The 23159-nt window shown below is 43.2% G+C and overlaps 1 protein-coding gene across 1 annotated transcript in view; it reads right to left on the bottom strand.

Annotated features, from left to right (window-relative positions):
* Window positions 1-23159, bottom strand: part of TPO (thyroid peroxidase) — a 117294-nt gene that overhangs the window by 12898 nt on the left and 81237 nt on the right. The window contains exon 15 of the mRNA XM_056856343.1: window positions 18713-18812. Within this exon, the coding sequence (XP_056712321.1) occupies window positions 18713-18812 (100 nt within the window). The remainder of the gene's footprint in view (window positions 1-18712; window positions 18813-23159) is intronic.

Genomic DNA, 23159 nt, shown 5'->3' on the forward strand with positions numbered 1-23159 from the left:
TCCTAAGGCTTGGTCTCCAGACCCCTCATCATCTTCATTGCCTTCCTCTTGATACGTTCCAGCTTGTCTACATCCTTTTGAATTGTGGTGCCCAAAACTGAACACAGTACTCTAGGTGAGGTCTAACCAGAGTAAAGCAATACCATCACTTCACTATGCTGCTGTTGATACAGACCAAAATCGCATTTGCCTTTAATTAACAGGAGCTCTAGCAGGTAGGTTCAGAGCAGTGGATCCTGATTGGCAGAGATGTACAGGGGGAGTTTCTGGGCCCTGGGATCATCTCCAAATATGGAATGGAAGAGAAGGGGGAAGAGGTATTCTAGAGGTGTTCTAGTGGCCGTCTTGGTTATTTAATGAAAATATAGAGGACAGACAAAAGCTGCCTACTGTCCATTCTTGAGTCATGTGTGTAGAAAACTCTCGTCACATGAGAGGAGCTCCTATTAGTTCCCATTATCGCCTATCAGCTAAATATTTTAATGTAATCAGAGTATTTTATTAGAAAAGTTTGCTAATGCACCAAGAGTCTTTGAGTTGGGTCCACCAGAGATAAATCCTTCTGTCTGCTGAGTATGACTCATTGCCTGCCCCTCTTGCTGCAGCCCCAAATGCTGGTCATGGGGGCTGCATTTCAGAGACACTTTGGGCTGCAGAAGGAGGGGGGAGGTGAAAAAGTTGCACTGCATCATTGTGTTGCCAGAGAATCAGACTGGACATACCCTGATCCTGCCCTCTGTCTGCCAGTTCTCACTCCTTTTGTAGGAAATGGTCTAAAACTTTACTTTCTGGGCCCACAGTGCCAAGATAGAGGGAAAGAACAAAAACGAACAAATATGGCGGCTTGGGCCTTTTCCACATACTTGAGTTACTCCTGATTTTCTTGGGAGTTGATCCACAAGCACTGGAATCAGTTTGGGCAGGGTTCTTCCACATGGTTGTCCTTAGTGTGCATTTTTACAGTTGTGGAGTTAAGTTTATTTAAATATGGCTTAAATAACAAGGATTTTCAAGGTAGGATAATGTCTTCGTTGGTGCCCTTATCACAGCACTCCCTTCTTTTTTAAAAATGGCACTAAAATATAAATATATTGATGTAGTATTGTAATGGTTATTTACATAGGTTCTCTGAATCCCCAGTTTTCATATATATATTTTTAAAAAGTACATCTCTATCTTTTTCCCTTGCAGAAAAGTAAAGGAAAAGGAATATCTACATGAGGGAAGTGGATAGAGACTTACTTTTTTCTAAATGAAAGCTGGGAATTCAGAGGAACTGCTTAAATGATCATTACAACAAAGCATCAATAGGTTGATATTTTAGGGCCTAACCCCCCCCCCCCTGAAATCACTTATCTTGGAGGGGGAGGGGTGGTTTAATGATGACAACAGTCCAATAATTGAAAAGTGGTCTATTATCATGCCACCAAAGGTGACTGAAACTGAAAAGTGGTCAAGAGGTGAGTGGGACAAAGAAAACTGACAGAAACATTATGCACTAGGAAAAAGGCAACTCAAAAATCAGCTTCCAAAAAAAGAAGTGGTCTTAACTGGAAAAGATTGGGGTGGGGGAGTGAAATCTAAAGGTACAAAAACACGTGCAGAAATCAGGGGATAAACCGAAGCACTATGGGGCCAGAATCAATGAAAAGCCTTTGGTGGCAAAAGCCAGCCCCTGTTGTCATCTTACCAACTGTCTACATTGGTAGTAATGCAAATGCTATGCGTAAAACATGTTGGAAACTTGCCGACAATTGAGAAAAAATAGAATTCTTAAATATTGTCGAAGGCTTTCACGGTCAGAGTTCATCAGTTCTTTTAGGCTATCCGGGCTGTGTGAAAGCGGAATCACCAAGACCACGGTCACACAGCCCAGATAGCCTACAAGAACCGAAGAATACTTAAACATCTGCAGGAAAAAGACCATAATCTTTGTATCAGATTTCACTTCGTTGAATGCTCTCTTAACTGTTGACTTGCTAAAAGTCAAACTCTTTTTCTTTATATAAAGTACAATTATCAGAAGAAGAAAATCCACTATCTAGGCCTAGTGAGTTAACTATACTGTAATATTATAATGTAGAATAGACAGAAATTTCCATACCTTAGTATAAGTGCTTATGAGAGTGTCATTGAATTGTATAACCAGAGGTGTATAATGAGTCAAGGCAAGAGCTTATTGTATCTGATTTTAAAATGTAATGGAATCTATTCTCATTAATATAATGTCATTTGTTATTGTGCTGAAAAGCAAAATTTGGGTTTGATTTTAGACCACCATAGAATTGAGCATCAGAATTTGTTTTGTAATATTAATCAAAGCAGCCCTTTTGTAGCCTTTGTGTGGCTTTAAAAAATGAGGTACTTAAATTTCCATGAATTTCAGTACTTCAGAGATCAAAAATCTCAGAATCCTGATGGGTATGAGATCTGTGTGTGTGTGTGTGTTAAGTGCTGTCAAGTTGCTTCCAACTCATAACGACACTATGAATCAATGAAAATGGCCTATCATTAACAGCCTTGCACAGATCTTGCAAACTGAGGGCTGTGACTTCTTTTATAGAGTCTATCTCATGACAATCCATCTTGATAGCCTCAATTTAGTCATTTCAGCCTCTAGGGAGAGTTCAGGATTGATTTGATCTAGAACCTACTGATTTGTCTTTTTGGCAGTCCACAGTATCCATACAATTCTCCTCCAACACCACATTTCAACGGAATCTACTTTATTCCTGTCAGCTTTCTTCATTGCCCAACTTTCACACCCATACATAGTAATGGGGAATAATATGGCATGAATTAACTTGATCTTGATTGCCAGGTACACATCCTTACACTTGAGAATCTTTTCTAGCTTCTTCATGGCTGCCCTTCCCATAGGGTTGCCAACCTCTAGGTAATAGCAGAAGATCTCCTGCTATTACAACTGATCTCCAGCTGATAGAGATCAGTTCACCTGGAGAAAATGGCCACTTTGGCAATTGGACTCTATGGGATTGAAGTCCCTCCCCTCCCCAAACCCCACCCTCCTCAGGCTCTGCCCCCAAAACCTCCCGTCAATGACGAAGAGGGACCTGGCAACTCTACCTTCCAGCCTCAATCTCATTTTGATTTCTTATCTCTTTTGGTTGATGATGGAGCCAAGGAATAGAAAGTCTTGAATAATTTCAATTTCCTCATTGTCAACCTTAAAGCTGAATAATTCCCCAGTAGTCAGAGCAGACTGAAGCAAACCACCTGGCTGAGAATGTCAGAGATGCCTAAATGGCAACAGCTGGCTCTGCTACAGTAGCAGAGATAAGAGAAGGTTCCCGGTTAAACAGGAGCCTCATTTGCCGCCCGAGCCAGGGAGAAACGAAAGTTAAAAAAAGAGAGAGACGGACCAGGGGCGGCGCCCAATCAGGCTCGTGGTGGCTGGCACGAGGCTGCCTCGTGCAGTGGGACATGTGAGCCGGATGGCTCAGTTTGAGCCAACCGGCTGCCTCCAGGATGTTTAAAACAGCCAAGGGGTAGGCAGCCAGTTGGTGGATGGGAGGGGCTTGGGGCTAAGGTCTGGAGGCAGAGGTTTTCACTCTGATCCTCCCTGCCCCTATAAAACAGGGAAGGTAGCTGTAAGGGGTTCAGTTCGTCTTCTGCTTTGTCCCACCCTGACCCTCCCTACACAGGAGAAGTTTTGGTTTATATTGTCACAGCTTAGGCGGTTGGGCACGGGAGCTGGAATCAGTTGGCTGGGGAAAGCGGCTTGCCTGCCCCTTTACTTGGGACGGGGGACCCCAATAAGGGGTTTTGGGGTAAGAGGCTTAAAGGGGACGGGACCAGATTGATGGTCAGGTTGCCTCTTCCCTAAGTGTTCTGGGTAACACCGAGTGGCGAACGTCCTGGTTCAACCCAATAGCACCATCCCTTCCCCTTGGTTACCCACAGTGGGACTGCTGTGGGTGGGAACAGTACATCCTGTCGCATTGGGGTCGGCGCATGTACTTGATTCCGCCCCCATGCTGCACCAAGGCTATAGTAGCTGTTGCCATTAAGCTGTGGCCGCTTAATTTCCAAACAAAGTTAACAAGTTCTTTTCCAAAAGTTAAATTATCAATGTGTTTCGAATGTTAATAAAGTTTGCAAGTTTAACAATGATGTGGGAGTAATCTCTGGCTGAAAGTTTCTCAGGCTGGTCCTGGGTCGGCAAGGCCCTATTTCAGAGATAAGGCCCTATTTCAACTATCAGTTTGGCTTGGCTGGTGCGGAAGCAACTTTTTTGCAACTACTGTATGTTCTTGTATCTGCTAGCAGTCCAGATGCCCTCAGTGCAACTTTCACTTCACTTTCTAAAACAGTAGGTTATTCTTCAAAAGCTTCTTCTTGGAAGGAATCTGTCACCCTTTCATCACTTCTGTACAGTTCTTTAGTGTATTGTTCCCAATATTTTCTTTATTTTGTCTTATTAAGTTAATATATTTCCATGTATGATATTTAACTAAATAAATAGTTTACAGCAGCCATTTAAAAAAAAAAATCTAGGGCAGTTAGCTAGTTTTTGGGAAATGGGATTCAGAGGGTAAATTCAAAGCTATTCTAATACGTCAATCATAAATGCATTGATTTTTGAATTAAGCCCCACTGATTTCAATGAGCTTGATCCCAAGTAATTTTATGTATTAAATTCAATAATTCTAATGTCCTAAATGTCGATAAACAGGCACTGCTGGTAAATGAATGAATCTTAAAATATATAGTTGTTGAAATGAAATGTTATGAAATATGGTTGCGAAGAGTGGGTCGTAAAGATTTCCCCCCTTGATATTGATATTTCTTCCAGCACAAGGAGTCTTCTGATAGTACAAGAGGCTTTCCCACTTGTTCCAGAGGAACATCATTGACAAAAAAAAGTTCAACAGGATTCAATCCAATACATTGAATCCAACCAGCTTTTCTGCTGGAGTAAAAGAGAGGAGGGGGGTCCGCTGTAACCACCAAAAAGGCTATGCTGAGGATCGTGGGACCTGCATGTAGAAAACCCACGGGAGACGGGGCTGCAGTAAACATTACACATGCTTAACTTTCTTCCTGTACTGAAGATTCTGGATCAAGTTAAACTATAGTAACATAAAAACCTCTTAAAAACCAGAGAGTAAACTGTCATGGGAAACAATCCTCTGATCTCAATAGATTAAAATTTAGCTAATGCTGAACAGTGTGATTTCTGCCACCAAAAGGCCTGTATGAAGTTTTTGCAGTGCTTCTAGGAGATTCTTAGAGATGAGAGAAATTGCAGGAATTATGGATATATAATTACTGTCACATTCTTTCTTTCTGTTTACAAAATTCTGCAGGGATATTCATTAACCACAAGCGATCAGTGTGTTTATTATCTTAAATTTTAAAATGGCACTAATCTACTAATATTTGTATACAGTGGAAATATTACGATATACTATTTTGTGATTTAAAATATAATCTGATCCTTGTCAGAGAATTCAAGCCTTTTTTCAAACTATAAACATTGTATAACCTTTGGATCATAGCATGTTCTTAACTTGAAGGCAGGGTATCAGTCTAATTTTACAAGTAAGAAATTGCTTATGCCCATCAGACCTACAGTCATTTTGGGTCACCTTGATTTCATCTGTAAAGTATTATCTGAACAGCCCTTCACCAAAACTAGAGGCTGCATTCAATAATGAAATCACTTTCCAAATTAACAGAGTAGCAAAATACTATTATTATCAGTGGCTAACCAAACCTAAGGGACCCTTAGATTAGGAATTCTTTATCCCACAATGCCTTCAGAGGCTTGTATTTGCTTGGCCAAACCACAGCAGTGTCTGCTACAATTACTTTTCTCATCTTAGATCCTGATTGTTCATTAAGACTATAAAAACAAATGGTAAGGTGCAATTAGAGATCCTGCACTGAAAATTATATTCCCTGTGCTCAGAATATAATTTTCAGTGACCCAATATGAAGGGTCAGCATTGCGGTTTCTAATTTTCTCTGGTTCAGAGAGTACATCTGAGCCAGAGAAGAACTCTCCTTCTATACTCAACCTCTTCTCTCAAAACTAACTCACAGCTGCAGGCAATGGGGACAGGTAGCTGATCTGCATGTGGCTGACGCCGTATTCAAACTCCCCAAATTTTGGTAACCGAATGTGCATATGAAATCTCCCAGCAACACTCATTGTTACTGAATCTTAAGAACTTCTCTGCACAAACGTTGAAGAAGCTGACTACAAACTCAACATTAATATTATCAGTCCATAACTCAGCCAGTTAACTGAACCCCAAGAAGTGCTGTCACAGGGCGAAAACGCATGGTCGCTTTAGCCTCCTTTAATCCCTGTTTTAGCTAGGATCGAACGCACATTAGGCGAAACACATGCATTCGATCCTGGCTGAATCCTGGCTGAAACAGGGATTAAAGGAGGATAAAGTGACCATGCGTTTTCGCCCACAGACTCCTCATCAAGAGCAGGCTATATTGCTGCTTTGCCCCAGATTTGCAGAACCTCAGTGTACTTTATGGAATACCATATGTTGAAGATCATCAAGTAATAGGAATAATACTTGTACTTAATATACATTTAGAAGTAAGAAAGGTTAATCTGGACCTCAAAATTTTTGTGATCATTCAAAGGGTTACTAAATTTTATCCCCCCACTCCCCAAAAAAGTTTGAAAGGGTGCCTTAGTCACTTTGAAGAGTGGAAGAATTACTTGTAGTCCAGCCACTAAGATAGTTGCACCCAATTTTCCTCCTTTTGACTTGCAAGTTCACAATCTAAAATAATTTTCATATTTAAAGATCACTGCTTTTCTGCTGCTTGCAACCATATAGAGCTGAAGAATGGATAGGTAAGCACTACCTGTTTATATTTTAAAGAGAGAGACTCCATTTTTATTACAGCCATTTAAGCCTAAGAAGAAAAATACAGCCATAGCTACCAATTATTACTTCATGTTCTCAGTTCAGTCAAGCTGATGAGAAGTACCTCAAAGGAAAGCATTTCCATATCTGTCAATTGCATCTGTGAATTCCCTAGCACTAAGTGAAGGTATTAGCAGGCCTGGTTCAACTGTATAAATAAGGAAGAAAACTGCACATTTTTAGGGTTGCCAACCTCCAGGTACTAGCTGGAGATCTCCTGCTATTACAACTGATCTCCAGCCGATAGGGATCATCAGTTCAGCTGGAGAAAATGGCTGCTGTGGCAATTGGACTCTATGGCATTGAAGTCCCTCTCCAAACCCCACCCTCCTCAGGCTCCGCCCCAAAATCCTCCCACTGGTGCCGAAGAGGGACCTGGCAACCCTACACATTTTGCTTTCATCTCCAGATCAAGAAGGCCTACAGACTTGTTTGCAAATTGGGAATTTAGGCCAGCTAATGGGATAAACGTGCTTCAAATGACATGCCCAGATTCCCAATAAAATCTGGCCAAGAAGGCAATATGTCAACCTGTCTCTTTTTCCCACTGTCATCTCACTCTGGCAGCTAAAATCCTCTTTCCAGTTTCTAAAATGTGGCCTCTCTGATGTACCTTGAGGAATATCAGGTATCTAATGTCAGGAACTTTGGGGATTATGTTTCCCAAGATGCACCATCTATGCCTCAGGTGTTGCTAATGCATATATGAAATTCGGGGGAGGGGGGGAAGAGGTAAGAAGGCAGGAATGCTCCTCTCTCCTTTTGCCTACTGACTGGCTAGCTGCATCCACCATTGTTTCCTGCTATCAACTGTCTTCACACCAGTAGCAATTAAACCAGATTGGGGGAATATATGGTAGATGGATGGATTTTACGAATCCTGGATCACTCCCAGTGAACTTGTAGGAAGTGCTTTGGATATTCTGAATAGCCATTTGAGTGCTAGGGACTAGGTAAGGAAAACCAAGTTGCTCAGCTTATCTGAGGCCAATTGTCTAGGTGCAGATCTTGCTATAAAGGGTGGAAAAGGGAAATTTCTGATGTAGTACTTTCCTATTTTTTTAAATGTATGAAGAGAAAAGCTTTAAAATGGCTGTATCATTGTATTACTTGAAAGGAGAGAGAGGCACTTCAGACTAGGGCTGTCAATTCGGTTCGGCCCGAACTGAAAATCAGCCGAATTTCCCTTGATTCGGCGGTTTTTAGTTCGGTAGGAACCGAACTCAAAACTGGCGGGCAACCGAGGGGGCCGAATTCAGCGAGTTCGGGAGTTCGCGAATAAATTCGGCCAATTCGGGGCCGTCAGTAAGCAGCATAACCTTCAGTAAGCAGCATTCTCCTCCCCCGGCCAATCGGTGGCCAAGCTGGGTCTTCTTCTGGACAATCAGTCAGGATTGAGTACTGGAGGAATCAGCTGATGTGCGGCCGGCCGGGGAAAGAGATAGAGAGAGGGAAATCCTCATGTGTGTGTGAGGGGGTGCTTGTGCACATTCGCTCCTTTCCGTGGCTGCAGAGGGCGCATTTTTGGGTGTGCCGACCCCAAACTTTCAGCGGAGCATCAGACAAGGCTTCTTAAGATACCCCCCAAGTTTTGTAAACATTGGGTCAGGGGGTCCCGAGATATGGGCTCCACCCCCTTTTTCTTTCCATGGCTGCAGAGGGCGCATTTTTTGGTGTGCCGACCCCAAACGTTCAGCAGAGCATCAGACAAGGCTTCTTAAGATACCCCCCAAGTTTTGTAAACATTGGGTCAGGGGGTCCCGAGATATGGGCTCCACCCCCTTTTTCTTTCCATGGCTGCAGAGGGCGCATTTTTGGGTGTGCCGACCCCAAACTTTCAGCAGAGCATCAGACAAGGCTTCTTAAGATACCCCCCCCCAAGTTTTGTAAACATTGGGTCAGGGGGTCCCGAGATATGGGCTCCACCCCTTTTTCCTCTCCCCCCTTTTCCATTTTCGTGGCTGCAGGGGGCGCTTTTTGGGGAGTGCAGCCCCCAAACTTTTATCATAGCTTCAGACAATTCCTCTTAAGAGACCACCCAATTTTTGTAAAGATGGGTTCAGTGGGGGCTGAAATATCGGCTCCCCCCCTTTTCTCTTTCCGTGGCTGCAGGGGGCGCATTTTTGGGTGTGCCGACCCCAGACTTTCAGCGGAGCTTCAGTCAAGGCTTTTTAAGAGACCACCCAAGTTTTGTAAACATTGGGTCAGGGCCCCCCGAGATATGGGCTTTCCCCTTTTCCCTATTGGGATGAATGGATCACCCTCGAGAGATGCATACATATGGATCTTATATTGGATACAAATGGAATCATATTGGATTACCCAGCCTCCCAGCCCCTCCTGCTGGAACAGAAGACATCCACAGTAAGACCCCTTTGGGGGATTTAATCTATAATTTTTCTTTTCTGTGTGTGTGTGGGGGGGAAAGCACACACTTTTCTGTGTGTGTGTGTGTGGGGAGGGAGCAGTTTCTGTGGGGGGGGGGAAGCCAAAGGGGGCTTTTGCCGGTTCTGTCTGGGGTGTGTGTTCCCCCTCCAGTCTCTCTCTCCCTGGTTTGAGGGGGGGCTTCATTTTTATTCTTCAGGTTTTTCCTCATTCATAAGATCAGTTAGGTTATTTTGATGCTTGCTCAAAACTGGTTTTCAAATGGTGACTTAAAGAATGCATCTGCCTGGTCCCAAGTCCAATGCAAAAGGAGAAATTCCACCCCCTCCTGCTCATTATGCATAGCTAGCTGCCTCTGTCCCTTTCCATGGTATGCAAACTCCCAGGTGTCAGGTGTTGCAAAGGTGTTGCATTGTGTGCTTGTGTTGCTTTGCAGTTGTATTGTTTTGCAAAATTCTTCACACCTGCCCCGCCCTTTGCATGTTTGCAAAGGTGTTGCTTTGCAGTTGTGTTGCTTTGCAAAGTTCTTAGCACCTGCCCCGCCCTTGCTCTCATCAGCTGTTTGTCGGGGCTGGGAGCTTTGTGCGTGGGCGGCAAGCTCTGCTGAGAGATGCACATTCAGGGTGGGGGGGGACCCCTTTCAGGGCCCATATCTCAGCCCCCCCGACCCAATCTTTACAAAACTTGGGGAGTCTTTCAATATACGTCCTTTGAAGCTCTGCTGAAAGTTTGGGACCTCTAAGCCCAAAAATGCCCCCCCCCAGAGCCGCGGAAAGGCGCGATCGTGTTTTTAATGGCTTTATTCGGCCGAATTTTTTTTCGAACTTTGAATTCCCGCCGAATTGAACGGATCCGAAGTGGGGGAGTTCGGACTTCGGCACGTACCGAACCCACAAGGGCCAAATTCGGCCGAATCCGAACTGTACCGATTTTTTTTTTTGACAGCCCTACTTCAGACTTCATTCTGGAGAAGTTCCTGAAAGGTTTGTACGAGCCGAGTCTCATATTAAAATTTGATTGTTCCAGCATTACAAACATCTGTATGTTTTGCCCATTTTCTGGGTCATGTTTCTGACATGCTGTTATCAAACCAGGAATTTGAACTGTCAGGAGCAGTCCTTAAAAAATGAAGAAAGAAAAGAAATATGCACTAGAAGAAGCCAATAGCAAGTGTAGAAATACAAAGAAAAGATTGTGAATATGGTGCTGACCATTATTTTAAAATGTTGGGATCTGTAGCTCAGGTTTTATGTGCAATGCCTCCAGAATAGGACACAGTCTTTTTTTCCCTTCTCTCTGTTAAATACTCCTGGAAATGCACCAAAGGGAATAGTCAGTGGTACAAATTTTGGCTTGATAGAAGCTTTGCTAAAGTTCAAGCACAGAATCATAGAGTTGGAAGGGACCACCGGGGTCATCTAGTCCAACCCCCTGCACAATGCAGGAAATTCACAACTACCTCCTCCCCACCCCCAGTGACCCCTACTCCATGCCCAAAAGATGGCCAGGATGCCCTCCCTCTCTCGATCTGCTTAAGGACATACTGGTTGTACCACATTCTCCACCCACCCGAATTATTTTTAAAGCCTCTAGATAGCAACAGCTGCCATAACTATTCAAGCTGTCCACAGACCCGACATCTAAATTGGTATATGCTTCTCCATATGTTAACAGATTTCCCCAAAGCCCCTAACATGGCTTTTTCTGTTGCAAATGGCAGTCTATCTGATACCGTCTTTGTTGCTACTATTTATCATTGAGGGAACTTTATAACAATGAACTGGTTGCTTTCCACAGCTTTCTGCAGTGGTATTAAATACTTAAGTAGCAAATTTCAGCTGCCTTCCATCTCATCAGTTAACTGGCAGGCTATCTTTTTAAAAACTCTTGCTCATATGCATCTTGGTAATGTGGTGCACATCAAGGGCAGGATATCAAAGTTGGAAATTCTAAAGGAAAGGATTGGATCAAAAAGTGTTTACCCTCAATTGGTAATTAATGGGTACCACACTTTATGGCCAGAGCTAAAGGGAAGCATCTGGGACAACTTCACTACATTAATGAAATGGAATAAAGAGCATTATAATGAGAGAAGAAGCTGTGATTCTTCTTAGGAAATTTAGTTGGAAGGGAAATGGAAAGATAAGAATCATGTGACTGTTGATGTATAGTTTCTAATGCTTTGTTGTGAGCCTGCAGTCCAATTGTTGTGAGTGGGCTTTCATTATAGTTTTGCCTAAACTGATCCCGTCCTGATGGGAATCTGGGATTTGACACAAAAGGGACACAAAGTTCTTTAATTAATGTGGATATTTTGTGAAAGGCGAGCTCACATCTAGGGGTGGCCTTGGAGACAAAACGCTTGGCGCATTATACGTGAGAAAGGGTAGCTTTTGAAGCTGGAACAAACATAGAAGAGGACAGAGAGAACGGTGAGTTGACTGAAGGTGAAGTACTTTGGGGGTGCAGGGATTCTCCTTACTCTCTGAGGATCTGAGCACAGTAAAGGATCTTCTGCCTTGTTGGAATGCCTGTTTGCCTTCACTTTTACTTTACTTGTGTGTTTTGTCATTAAAGCAAGCATTTCAAATCCACTCAGGTCTCCAGTTTACTCTTTCGCTCTCTCATTCAGGGTGAAAAGAGAGAGGACTTAAGCCTCACCTGCACTTTAAATTCTTTTATAACTCAAAAGACAGACAACAGTCTAATTCTGTATAGAACTGGGCATGCCAAAACCCTTTAAAACCAATGGCTTGGATTCCAGCAGCTTTTCGGCTGATGAAAGAGAGAGGGGGGGAAGCCTGTTTGATCATTGAAGATGCTGGGACCTCAGGCTGGGACAGAAACTACAGTGAGGAGGGAAACTGGGTGAGATTGAAAAGCTGGTAGGATCTATTCTGGTGGATTTAGGTGTGCCTACCTCTGTATGGAACTGAACCGTGAGAAGCTTAATTTTACAGTTTTGCTGTGTTATTGCATAAAGTTTATTAAGTGGACACAAATTTTCCTCCCTTCTGGGAGAGCAGTAGATTATTGAGGCTACAGTGATTTGCATTTTAGTTGTAGTGTAATATTGTTTATTGGAAATGTTTAGCCTGGAGAAGAGGAGGTTGAGGGGGAAACAGGATTGCTCTCTTTAAGAATTTGAAGGGCTGTCACTTAGAGGAGGTCAGGGAGCTGTTCCTGTTGGCAGAAGAGGATAGGACTCGCAATAATGAGTTTAAATTGCAGGAGGAAAGGTACCATCTGGATATCAGGAAAGTTTTTACAGTAAGAGTTGTTCGACAGTGGAATCAGCTACCTAGGGAGGTGGTGAGCTCCCCCTCACTGGCAGTCTTTAAGCAGAGGCTGGACAAGCACTTGTCAGGGATGCTCTAGGCTGATCCTGCATTAAGCAGGGGGTTGGACTAGATGACCTATATGGCCCCTTTCAACTCCATCATTCTATGATTGTTGCCAAATATTGTTGTAATGCAGCCCAAGGCATGCTCTCATTCTTTAAATGGTAGGTGTTATAATTAATGGATTATTTTTGATAGTCACTGTGAAAACATGAAAAAATACTCTCAGAAGCCTGAAAAGGCTTTGTGCTGCTCCCATGACCCCTGCAGCAAGACTGCTAATTTAAAGCTGCACCCTTTGCCATTTCCTTGATAGCTGTGTCAGAAGTCAGGCTGTGTGGCCACTCCAGTTAACTGGGTCTCCAACCTTGATGGGTCATGCAGTCGAGACTTCATAATGGTGGCTGAGCAGCTTGAAGCCTGCTGTGATAAGTCAGTACTGTAGGTTTTGCACCCCTTGCTGTGATCCCCTTGCTGTTCTCAGAGGGGAAATGTTTTTTTTCCCACCTAACAGCAACTTTTAAAGAAATGTATGATCAGCCTTTTAAGACCCTTTGACATAACATTAAAAACAACAGGGAGCAGTGATAATAGCATTTTCCTCCAGCCAGAGATATTGACGTGAGCTGAAAAAAGTCCCGCTGAGCTAAAGGGAAGCATTTTCAGCTCTTTGAATGGCGTATGACAAGGTACAGTAAAGGCTGGAATCTCAAATAAGCAAGCCACATGCTCTGAGGCCAGCCCTAAACTACTTCTGTAGGCTTCAGTGCAACTTGCTGGTGAACTTTTCGAAAGGAAGTGGTCTAGGTTTAAAGCTGAATTTAAACCTGATTCACAATTTACTGAAAACAACAGGACCGAAATGATTTCAATCCAAGCGTTTTTGATGAATCACTTTCTACATCAGACTGAAAGTTTGCAGTTGATCTGTTCTGTTTGTACAATAAAAGGGTAGGCCCTTTACTTTGAAGTGCAAACAGCATTGCCAAAGACACCTGATTGTCACTCCAGAAAATTGGAGAATTTATTGCTCTGTTCCTCTTTGCTGTGGAAACTACAACATGGATATGCTTTTCCCAGAGCACCTTTTCCAATCTACACAGATTGACAGAAGATCAGCCTGTGCCTGAATTGCAATATCTTCTCATATATAGTTGTTTGAATTTCTGTCATTCCAAAATCTGTTTTTGAACTTGCTTATAACTATTGTGGAGTCCAGTCACTGCTCTCTATAGCTGGATACTCAAAGAAATGCCTAATGTGTAATTTTATTACATTTTATCCCATTTACTTAATCGTTGATTACATTTTTATTCCTCCAAACAGTATCCATTGCTCTCTAACCCCCTCCTTATTACACAGAATTAGGGCTGTAGATTCGTTTCATCCCTAATCGAAAAACAGCCGAATTTCCCCCAATTCGGAGGTTTCTAATTTGGATGGAACCGAATTCAAAAAAGGTGGGAAAACAACGAGCCGAATTTGGCGAGTTCGGGGCGATCGCCAAATAAATTCAGCAAATTCGGGGGCTCCGAAGCAGCAGCATAACCATAAAAGCACTAAAAACACATTCATGCCTTTCTGCGGCTCCAGGGGGGCATTTTTGGAGGTAGAGGCCCCAAACTTTCAGCGTAGCTTGAGGTGACCCTTCTTTCAAGAACTCCCAAGTTTGGTGACAATTGGGGCAGGGGTCCCCCCCCAAATCGCCCACAGGAATAAAGGCATTAAAAACACATTCGCACCTTTCCATGGCTCCGTGGGGGCATTTTTGAAGGTAGAGGCCCCAAACCTTCAGCGTAGCTTGAGATGACCCTTCTTGCAAGAACCCCCAAGTTTGGTGATGATTGGGGCAGGGGGTCCTGAGTTATGGCGCCTGGAAGGGGTCCCGCCACCCATCTGCCCATTACAGCCTTTAAAAACACATTTGAGTTGGGCCGTAACATTACCCCAGCCCAGGGGTCTGGTCTGGTGGTTGCCTCGGCAGTTGGCCAGTACCGGGGGTCAGACTAAAAGGTAATTAATCTCGATTTATGGGGTGTCCCCCTCATCCACCCATTGGAATGAATGGGAGCAGGCAATCCTTAATATGCATCTAGAGAGCGGCAAATCCAAGGCAAAACCTCCCGTGCCAGAGAGTATGTGTGTGTGAGTCTGCTAGAATCATTTTGGATTACTCCTGAGTCCTCCCAGTCCCTGCTCCTGATAGAAGAAAGAAGACATCCACAGTAAGACCCATTTGGGGGCTTTTCTCTATAATTCTCTATAATTTTTTCCCTATGTGTGTGTGTGTATGTAGGGGGGAGATTCTGTGTGTGTGTGAGAGAGAGAGAGGGAGGGGGGAAGCCAAAGGGGGTGGGTTTACCTGTTCTGCTGGGGGGTGGGCTTGTTTACCTCTGTGTGGGACTGTGCTTTCTACTGTTTTCACCGGTTGCCAACTTTGTGTGGAGTTAACTGTGGGTCAGTGAGTCTCTCTCTGGCTGGTTCCTATTGTTTCCAATGGGCTGTGCAGCTAGGGCTGTCGATTCAGTTCGTCCCAAACTGAAAAACAGCCGAATTTCCCGATTCGGCGGTTTTTAGTTCGGATGGAACTGAACTCAAAAAAGGCGGGAAAACGGGGAGCCAAATTCAGTGAGTTTGGGGTGTTCGGTGAATAAATTTGGAAAATTCGGGGTTCGGCGCAGCAGCATAACCATCAGTTAGTAAGCAGCATTCTCCCCCGGCCAATTGGTGGCCAAGCTGGGTCTTCTTCTGGCCAATCAGTCACGATTGAGCGCATGAGCCAAGCTGCTGCGTGACCCAGCCAGGGAGAGAAAGAGAGAGTATCTGTTTGTGTGAAAGAGAAATCCCTGTGTGTGTGGGGGGGTGCTTGTGCACATTCACTCCTTTCTGTGGCTGCAGGGGGCGCATTTTTGGGGGTACAGCCCCCAAACTTTCAGCGTAGCTTCAGAGGAGCCTTCTTGCAAGAATCCCCAAGTTTTGTAAAGATTGGATCAGGGGGGGCTGAGATATGGCCCCCGAAAGGGTTCCCCCCTTAATGTGCATTTTTATTCCATTTACAGCACACATTTGCTCCTTTCCGTGGCTGCAGGGGGCGCATTTTTGGGGGTACAGCCCCCAAACTTTCAGTGTAGCTTCAGAGGAGCCTTCTTGAAAGAATCCCCAAATTTTGTAAAAATTGGATCAGCGGGGGCTGAGATATGCCCCCCTTTTCCTATTGGGATGAATGGGATTAGCCTATCCTTTGTGCATCTCGACAGCAGCAAATCCAAGGCAAAACCTCCCGTGCTTAAATGGAACCATATTGGATTACTCAGTCCTCCAAGTCCCTCCTGATGGAACAGAAGACATCTACAGTAAGACCCCTTTTGGGGCTTTAATCTATAATTTTTCTCCTGTGTGTGTGTGTGTGGGGGGGGAAGCAGAGTCTGTGTGTGTGTGGGGAGGGAGCAGTTTCTGTGGGTGGGGGGGAGCCAAAGGGGGCTTCCGCCCGTTCTGTCTGTGTGTGTGTGTGCCCCCTCGAGTCTCTCTCTCCCTGGTTTGAGGGGGGGGGGCCTTCAGTTGTGTGTCCTCAAGTTTTCCTTCATTCATAAGATCGGTTAGGTCTATTTTGATGCTTGCTCAAAAATTGTTTTCAAATTGTGACTTAAAGAATGCATTTGCCTGGTCCTGAGTCTGATGCAAAAGGGGAAATTCCACCCCCTCCTGCTCCTGATGCTTAGCTAGCATGCCTCTGTCCCTTTCTATGGTTTGCAAACTCCCAGGCATCAGGTGTTGCTTTGCATGGTTGCAAACGTGTTGCTTTTCATGGTTGTGTTGCTTTGCATGGTTTGCAAACTTCTTCTGTCTCTTTCCATGGTTTGCAAACTCCCAGGCGTCAGGTGTTGCTTTGCATGACTGCAAATATGATGGTTTGCATGGTTGTGTTGCTTTGCATGGTTTGCAAACTTCTTCACACCTGCCCCGCCCTTGCTCCCCGCAGCTCAGCTGTTTGTCGGGGCTGGGAGCTTCCAGTGGGCGGCAAGCTCTGCTAATTGCAAATGCACATTAAGGAGGGGGGACCCCTTTCGGGGCCCATATCTCAGCCCCCGCTGATCCAATGCTTACAAAACTTGGGGGTTATTGCAAGAAGGGTCCTTTGAAGCTACACTGAAAGTTTGGGACCTCTACCCCCAAAAATGCTCCCCCCGGAGCCGCAGAAAGGTGCAGTTGTGATTTTAATGGCTTTATTCGGCCGAATTTTTCCCCGGACTCCGGACCTCATGCTGAATTGCACGGACCTGAAGCGGAAGAGTTCAGACTTTGGCATTTCCCAAATAAAAATGGGCCAAATTTTACCGAATTTCTTTTTACAACAGCCCTATATGCAGCCGCTCCTGTTGTTTCGAATGGGCTAGCCTGTCATTCGTTTTAGCACATCCCCTGTAATGTATTTCAGTGGAGTCAATGAAAGTCAACCAACATTCCTCTCTCCCATTATCTTCAATGGGCTGGGCAGCCTCTCCCATTGCTTCCAATGGGCTGACGTCATTTGTTTTAGTACATCCCTTTTAATGGCTTTATTCCAATGGGCAGATGGGGGGACTCCTTCTGGGCCCCATATATTGGGACCCCTGACCCAATCTTTACAAAACTTGGGGTTTCTTGCAAGAAGGGTCCCCTCAAGCTACGCTGGGACCTCTATCTCAAAAAAATGCCCCCCGGAGCCACAGAAAGGCGTAAATGTGTTTTTAATGGCTTTATTCGGCCAAATTTCCCCCCGAACTTGGAACCGAATTCCATGGATCAGAATTGGGGGAGTTCGGACTTCGACATTTCCCAAATCAAAATGGGCCAAATTTTGCCGAATTCGAATTTTACCGAATTTTTTTTCAACAGCCCTATACAGAATACTAAGCAATACAGATATTGACTGGCATAAGATTACTGTTATATATGCATGGGCGGTGCACGAGATCAGAGATGGAGTTCCAAAACAACTGCTTTATTAACAACTAGAAGTGATTTCAACTGTAACTATGGAACTCTGACTAAACCTTCACAACACCCTGGCTTATATGCTCACCCAACCACCCGGAGCCACACTCCCCCATCCGCAATTGGCCAGTAGTAGTCCATTGTCCAATGGGATCTCAGGTGCAAGCCAAGTCTGTGATTGGGCAGCTATAGACCACTGTCCAATAGGAATGCACAGCCAAGGAGCCTGGGAGCAGACTTCAAGTTCAACATGAGCCTTGCTCTCTGCTACATACATAACAATTACCCAGTGAGCTCCCCACAGTCTTTTTATTTTCTTCAGAAATAGAACAGAAAAAAAATAGTGAGTTGGAATTTGGAACCACTGCCTCTTTAATCTGTCCAACACTGTCTACCAGCTCTACCTCCATGGCTGTAAACATATTCCTTGCTTCACTTTTTTTGCCTTTTGTTAGTCAGCATTGGATCAAGCAGGTTCTGTTCTATCAAAGTGAATAAGAATATGGTCATTTCTGGCAAACACATTCAAGGGCTTAAATGGGGTTACCCATGACTTGTTGCTCTAATGCTGTTGCATCCTGCAGTTTTCTCTCAGAACACAGGTGCTAAAGAAGTATTTGTGAAACCAGGAGATCTGAAAGCAACCTTGAGGCAAAATTCAACCCTTGCAAGTTATGCCGTCAAAAGTGGATAACATAGCAGCTACTATACAGAATCTGCTTTTGAAAGCTATTAATATTCAAGTACACATTTATTTTTACCTTCTCTCTTTTAAGACTTTTCTTTGCTGAATATTTCTATTTTCCCTGAGATAGCAAGTACGCTGCGTTAATTTAGGAGCCAATCTCCATCAATACTGTTTAGTATACTTAAATGTAGGTTACAATATAAATAAAACACAGGCTGGTCGATATTGGTGCCGCTTTGTAGCGGAACAAGATGTTTTTACAGGTTACAACGCCATGCGTAAAAATGGCATCTGAAATATAGTGATGACAGAGAAAGCAAAAGGCTTGAAATCTTCCTTCCCATGAAATAATTAAATCTGCTATAGTATTTACATAAGGGCAAGGAACCATTGATACTTACCAGTGGCAAATCATGAACCAGCTTGCGACTGCCAAACAACAACACAAGATAATGCCTAAAATGATGGCAACTACAGAGCTCTTGGGAAGCCTTCCTGAATCTGAAACAGTGAAATGTTAGGATTTATTTAAGTAGCAAAAAATCACCAAAATCCTTTTTTGCTCTAGTATGTTCAGGATGAGACTTTGTAAACCTGCAAAAATCACCACAGAATCCACCTTAAAAATATTTTCTATGATCAGGATCATATTACTATTCAGGCAGTGCAAGAGCTATGATAACTCTTTTGTATGGAGATTGTTCTATCTAAAATGATCTCTTTACAGCCCATGCTACTTCCAACTTGTATAAATCATATATAGAGGGTATTTTCTGGTTTGCACACCTCATTTCCCTTATTCTCATTCTTTGTTTGTCTCCCACTCCAGTCCTGACTCTAAATAAAGTAAGTCTTCTTATTCCACTTTCTGAAACACCTTATATATTACGTTGAATCCAACCAGCTTTTCTGCTGGTGAAAAAGGAAAAACTGGTCCCATTTGATCACCCCACAAAAAAGCTGTGCTGCGGATCATGGAACTTGCATGTACAAAAGCCATGTAGGATAGGGGCTATAGTAAGGAGGGAGATCAGGCAAGACTGAGTGAAAAAGATGGCTGGATTCAACCCACTGTTACCATAGCAAGTCCTGCAACGTTTCCCATCTCTTTGCTTTGTAATGTTTATCAAGGACCAGTCTATCAATGACATATTCACAATTACAATAAAACCAAGATTATCCAAATGTCCTGAAAGAGAGATTTCAACACTAAGGTATTTTTGACATTTCCCTCACATTTCATATATGGAATTCAAGATGGTGTACATAGATTTCTGACAGTTCTCTCATCCAAGTGCTGACTAATCCCAGACCTGCTTGGTTTCAGCAAGGTTAACATATCTTAACCGTTGCCTCCCAACCATTCCCAATGTGGGGTTCAGGTTGAGTTTCATTTATTGTAGACCTCTCACTGGAGACTCAAATGCTGCATCCACACATCCTTGGATATTGCCCTATCATTTTGTTATGACAGTAGTTGGCTATTAGAGATTTCTCTATGCATACTATACTGCTGTAATGCTGTAAGAGTGCAATATCCTAAGTTGTGTGGGTGCAGCCAAATTCCCCCCCCCCAGAAGCTAAAGGCTGTTGATAATAGATTTGTAGATATCACAAACGCAGCTTCTATTTGCATAGCAGTTGCGAATAACCACTTGAACCCCATGTATTGGGTGCCCTCAATGTTCTAAGGGCAAAACAAGCTTGCTTAGCATGGTTATGTCTCTGTTGGGAATGGCTAACTTTTGAATCAGTCTAGCTCTTTGTCACCTCTAGGAAATGGAGAGAACTAAAGCAATAACTCTAGTACAAGCAATGACACTGGTACAAGAGCTATTAAAATTTTTGTTTTTGAGTGTGTCTATTACACTTTCTTGTTTGACACTGAATTAAAAAAAAACATCAAAAATGGACAAGGAAATTGTAAAGTCTTTGTTCAGACTAAATTTTCATAAATGCTTCCTCAAGGGGTCTTAAATATACTTGAAGGCATTCCCATCTTCTCTTATTTGGTAGTCAAATTTATTGACAGCTAGGACCCTACTCATGTGTTGAGTTTGAAAACTATTTCCATGAGTTTGGGTCATATATCTAAGAACAGAAGAGGGTGGAAAGATGTCACAGTTAGTTCTTGGGTCTTATACAGGTTCACATATCTTCCTGGTGAAGCAGGAGACCTCAACTAACTAAATGACTGTTATGCCTGCAACAGTTATGTGTGAATTGATCGGTCTACATTTTTTTAATACTCACTGAAATGAATGGGTAGTTGTAGAACAAATTCTGCACAAAAGCATTCCTGTCAAAATATCTGTGTATCTAGTTAATTTATGGGAGGTGGGAAGATCCAAAAAGAAAATTTGTTTTTAAAGAGGAGGATTAATGCGAAGGCAGAAAGTCTGAGGAACAGAATTAACTTGCCATTACGAGTTGAATCATTTGTTAGGCACATTAGACAACTCCAAATGAAGTGAGGAATAATTAAAACCATTCCATCAAGATGTTAATGAAAAAGTAACTGTAATGCTTCAAATGAAGGGCAAGGGAAACAAGACATAAGGAACAGGTAAATATTCCGTTTAAGGATTGCTACTTAACACATACATGCTATGTCTTGCCCAAAGAAAGCCACATAGTTGTTTTTGTCGGCAGACATATCAGTCCTGCTGCTGTCTTCAAAAAACTGTACAACTCTGACTTCACCTTCAGCTTTTGGCTGTCAGACCTCCCATTTTGTTTGAATTGGGGGATAGCGCCCACAGAGAGGAGTATGGCTTAAAGAATTCTTCCTGGACAAACAGGTCCCAAGCAAAATTAAATTGTATTCCTCAGTCAAAAAGTTCAGGCAAAGTTTCTGAATGATCAAGACGTTTTTCCTAAGAGTCAGTAATGTAAGCATTGGCCTTTGGCTGAGAAGACCTGGGTTCAAAACCTCCCTCAGCCCTTCAGTTTGCTATGTGGCCTTAGCCAAATCACTGTGACTTGTACCCTGTGCCTCTGTGCAGCTAAGCTTGAAGCCTTTGCATAGCTTGAGAAGTCTTCCTCCTATGAAGAGGGGTTTCCTCTAATGGAAGAGCTTTTACCATTGGACAAAGGTTTCATACTTATTTGAGGAAAGTTTCTAGGAACTTTCCAGATTTTTTTGTGAGACTACCATGGGAGGATCTCCTGAGAGCTGCCCTGGGAGGAAGGGTGCAATGCAAATGTGATAAATAATAATTTAAGATGTCTTTAATGGCACATCCCAAGCATCAAGTGAATTGAGGCTATATGAGTGCACAAAGCAGTTATTATCACTAGGTCTCTCAGACATTTTAAGAACACTTTCAGTTGGAAGGCTGGAATAAAGAGATGCATGTTAATCATTTTTCAATTGCTCTCAAATGGTGCAACACCAACGTTCCAATCATTTCTCTATTCTGAATGTGTCTTAGGATAATAAGCAAATCGCAAGCAGCTCAAAAGACAAGCTATAATTATTTGATCCAAACTGCCTTCAAACTTCTTTAATATGAAATTTGATGATACTGTAGACTAGCACCTGAGACTACTAATTTAATTGAAACGAAAAACTAGTGCTCTTGACTGTCCCTCATTTTGGTAGAAGCCTGTACAACTTGTGACCTATCAAGCCAAACACAGCCTACCCAACATTGTGACAGCCCTCCTAGGCTCAATTAATTCCTGGTCTTTTCCTGCCTGCCTGCCTGCCTAGGACTGCAGAAAGTGGGTGAAGGGATTCCCCAATGAGTGACAGGCGATGGTAGACAGCAAGTGGGCTCTGTTCAGCTTGGTGAACCACAGATTGTGTTGACATGTTCCATTGACTGCCTTTCCTTTATTTGTTTATGGTGGCAGTTTCTTTTCATGGGAAATGGCACATCTGTCTCTTTTTGTTATGAACAGAGTCTGCAGTATCACACACCACTTCACTGAGGGCTGAATGGGCACTCTTTGCGTCTACACAGGAACATAGCCAGCCTTCCTTGCTAGGCAGGGTGGTAATATTTCCTGTTGGGGTCTCAAAATGAATGAATAAATAATTGATGACTTCCCGATGGTCCACAGAAACTTTGAGAGCCCTCTTGCTAGGCCAAAGTGTACACATGTGTCTTCATTTTTATGAATTGTTAAGTGTCATAAATGTGTGAGTCAAATAAGAACAGCTATTTTAAACTTCAGGCTCTTTCACCAATAAGCAGAGAAGTTCAGAAGTTCTACCCACTTATTTCTTAAAATAAGCAGGTTCCTTAAGTTATTCTGACTCCTTAAATTATTCTGACTCCTCTTCAAGCACACTGCCAGCATTTAAATTGTAGTCTTTGATCTTGTGACTCCTTTCTGCTGTTGGATCCTATGACTTCCTTCCAACAGGTCTTTCTCTAATGAAGAAAGATTTTCTCCAATGGAAAAAAGGGTTTTCTTCTTTGGAGAGAATCTTTTTCTGTCAAAAGTAGACTTAGAAGAAAGGGTTTGTAAGATTCTACCCTGGAAGGCTGTCATAGGATCCAATTCATAGTAGCTAAAGCCAGCATGGTCTAATGGTTAAGAGCAGTGGACTCTAATCTGAAGAACCGGATTTGATTCCCCACTCCTCTACACGTGCGGCGGACTCTAATCTGGTGAACCGGGTTGGTTTCCCCACTCCTACACATGAAGCCAGCTGGGTGACCTTGGGCTAGTCTCAGTTCTCTCTAAACTCTCTCAGCTCCACCTACCTCACAAGGAAGGAGATTGTAAGACGGTTTGATTCTCCATAAGAGGCAGAGAAAGTCAGCATATAAAAACCAACCCTTTTTCTTCTTCTAAAGGAGAATTTCATTATGGATCACTTCAGCATGATACGAA

This window comes from Euleptes europaea, chromosome 10 (genome assembly GCF_029931775.1).
Source record: "Euleptes europaea isolate rEulEur1 chromosome 10, rEulEur1.hap1, whole genome shotgun sequence".
Taxonomy (NCBI): domain Eukaryota; kingdom Metazoa; phylum Chordata; class Lepidosauria; order Squamata; family Sphaerodactylidae; genus Euleptes; species Euleptes europaea.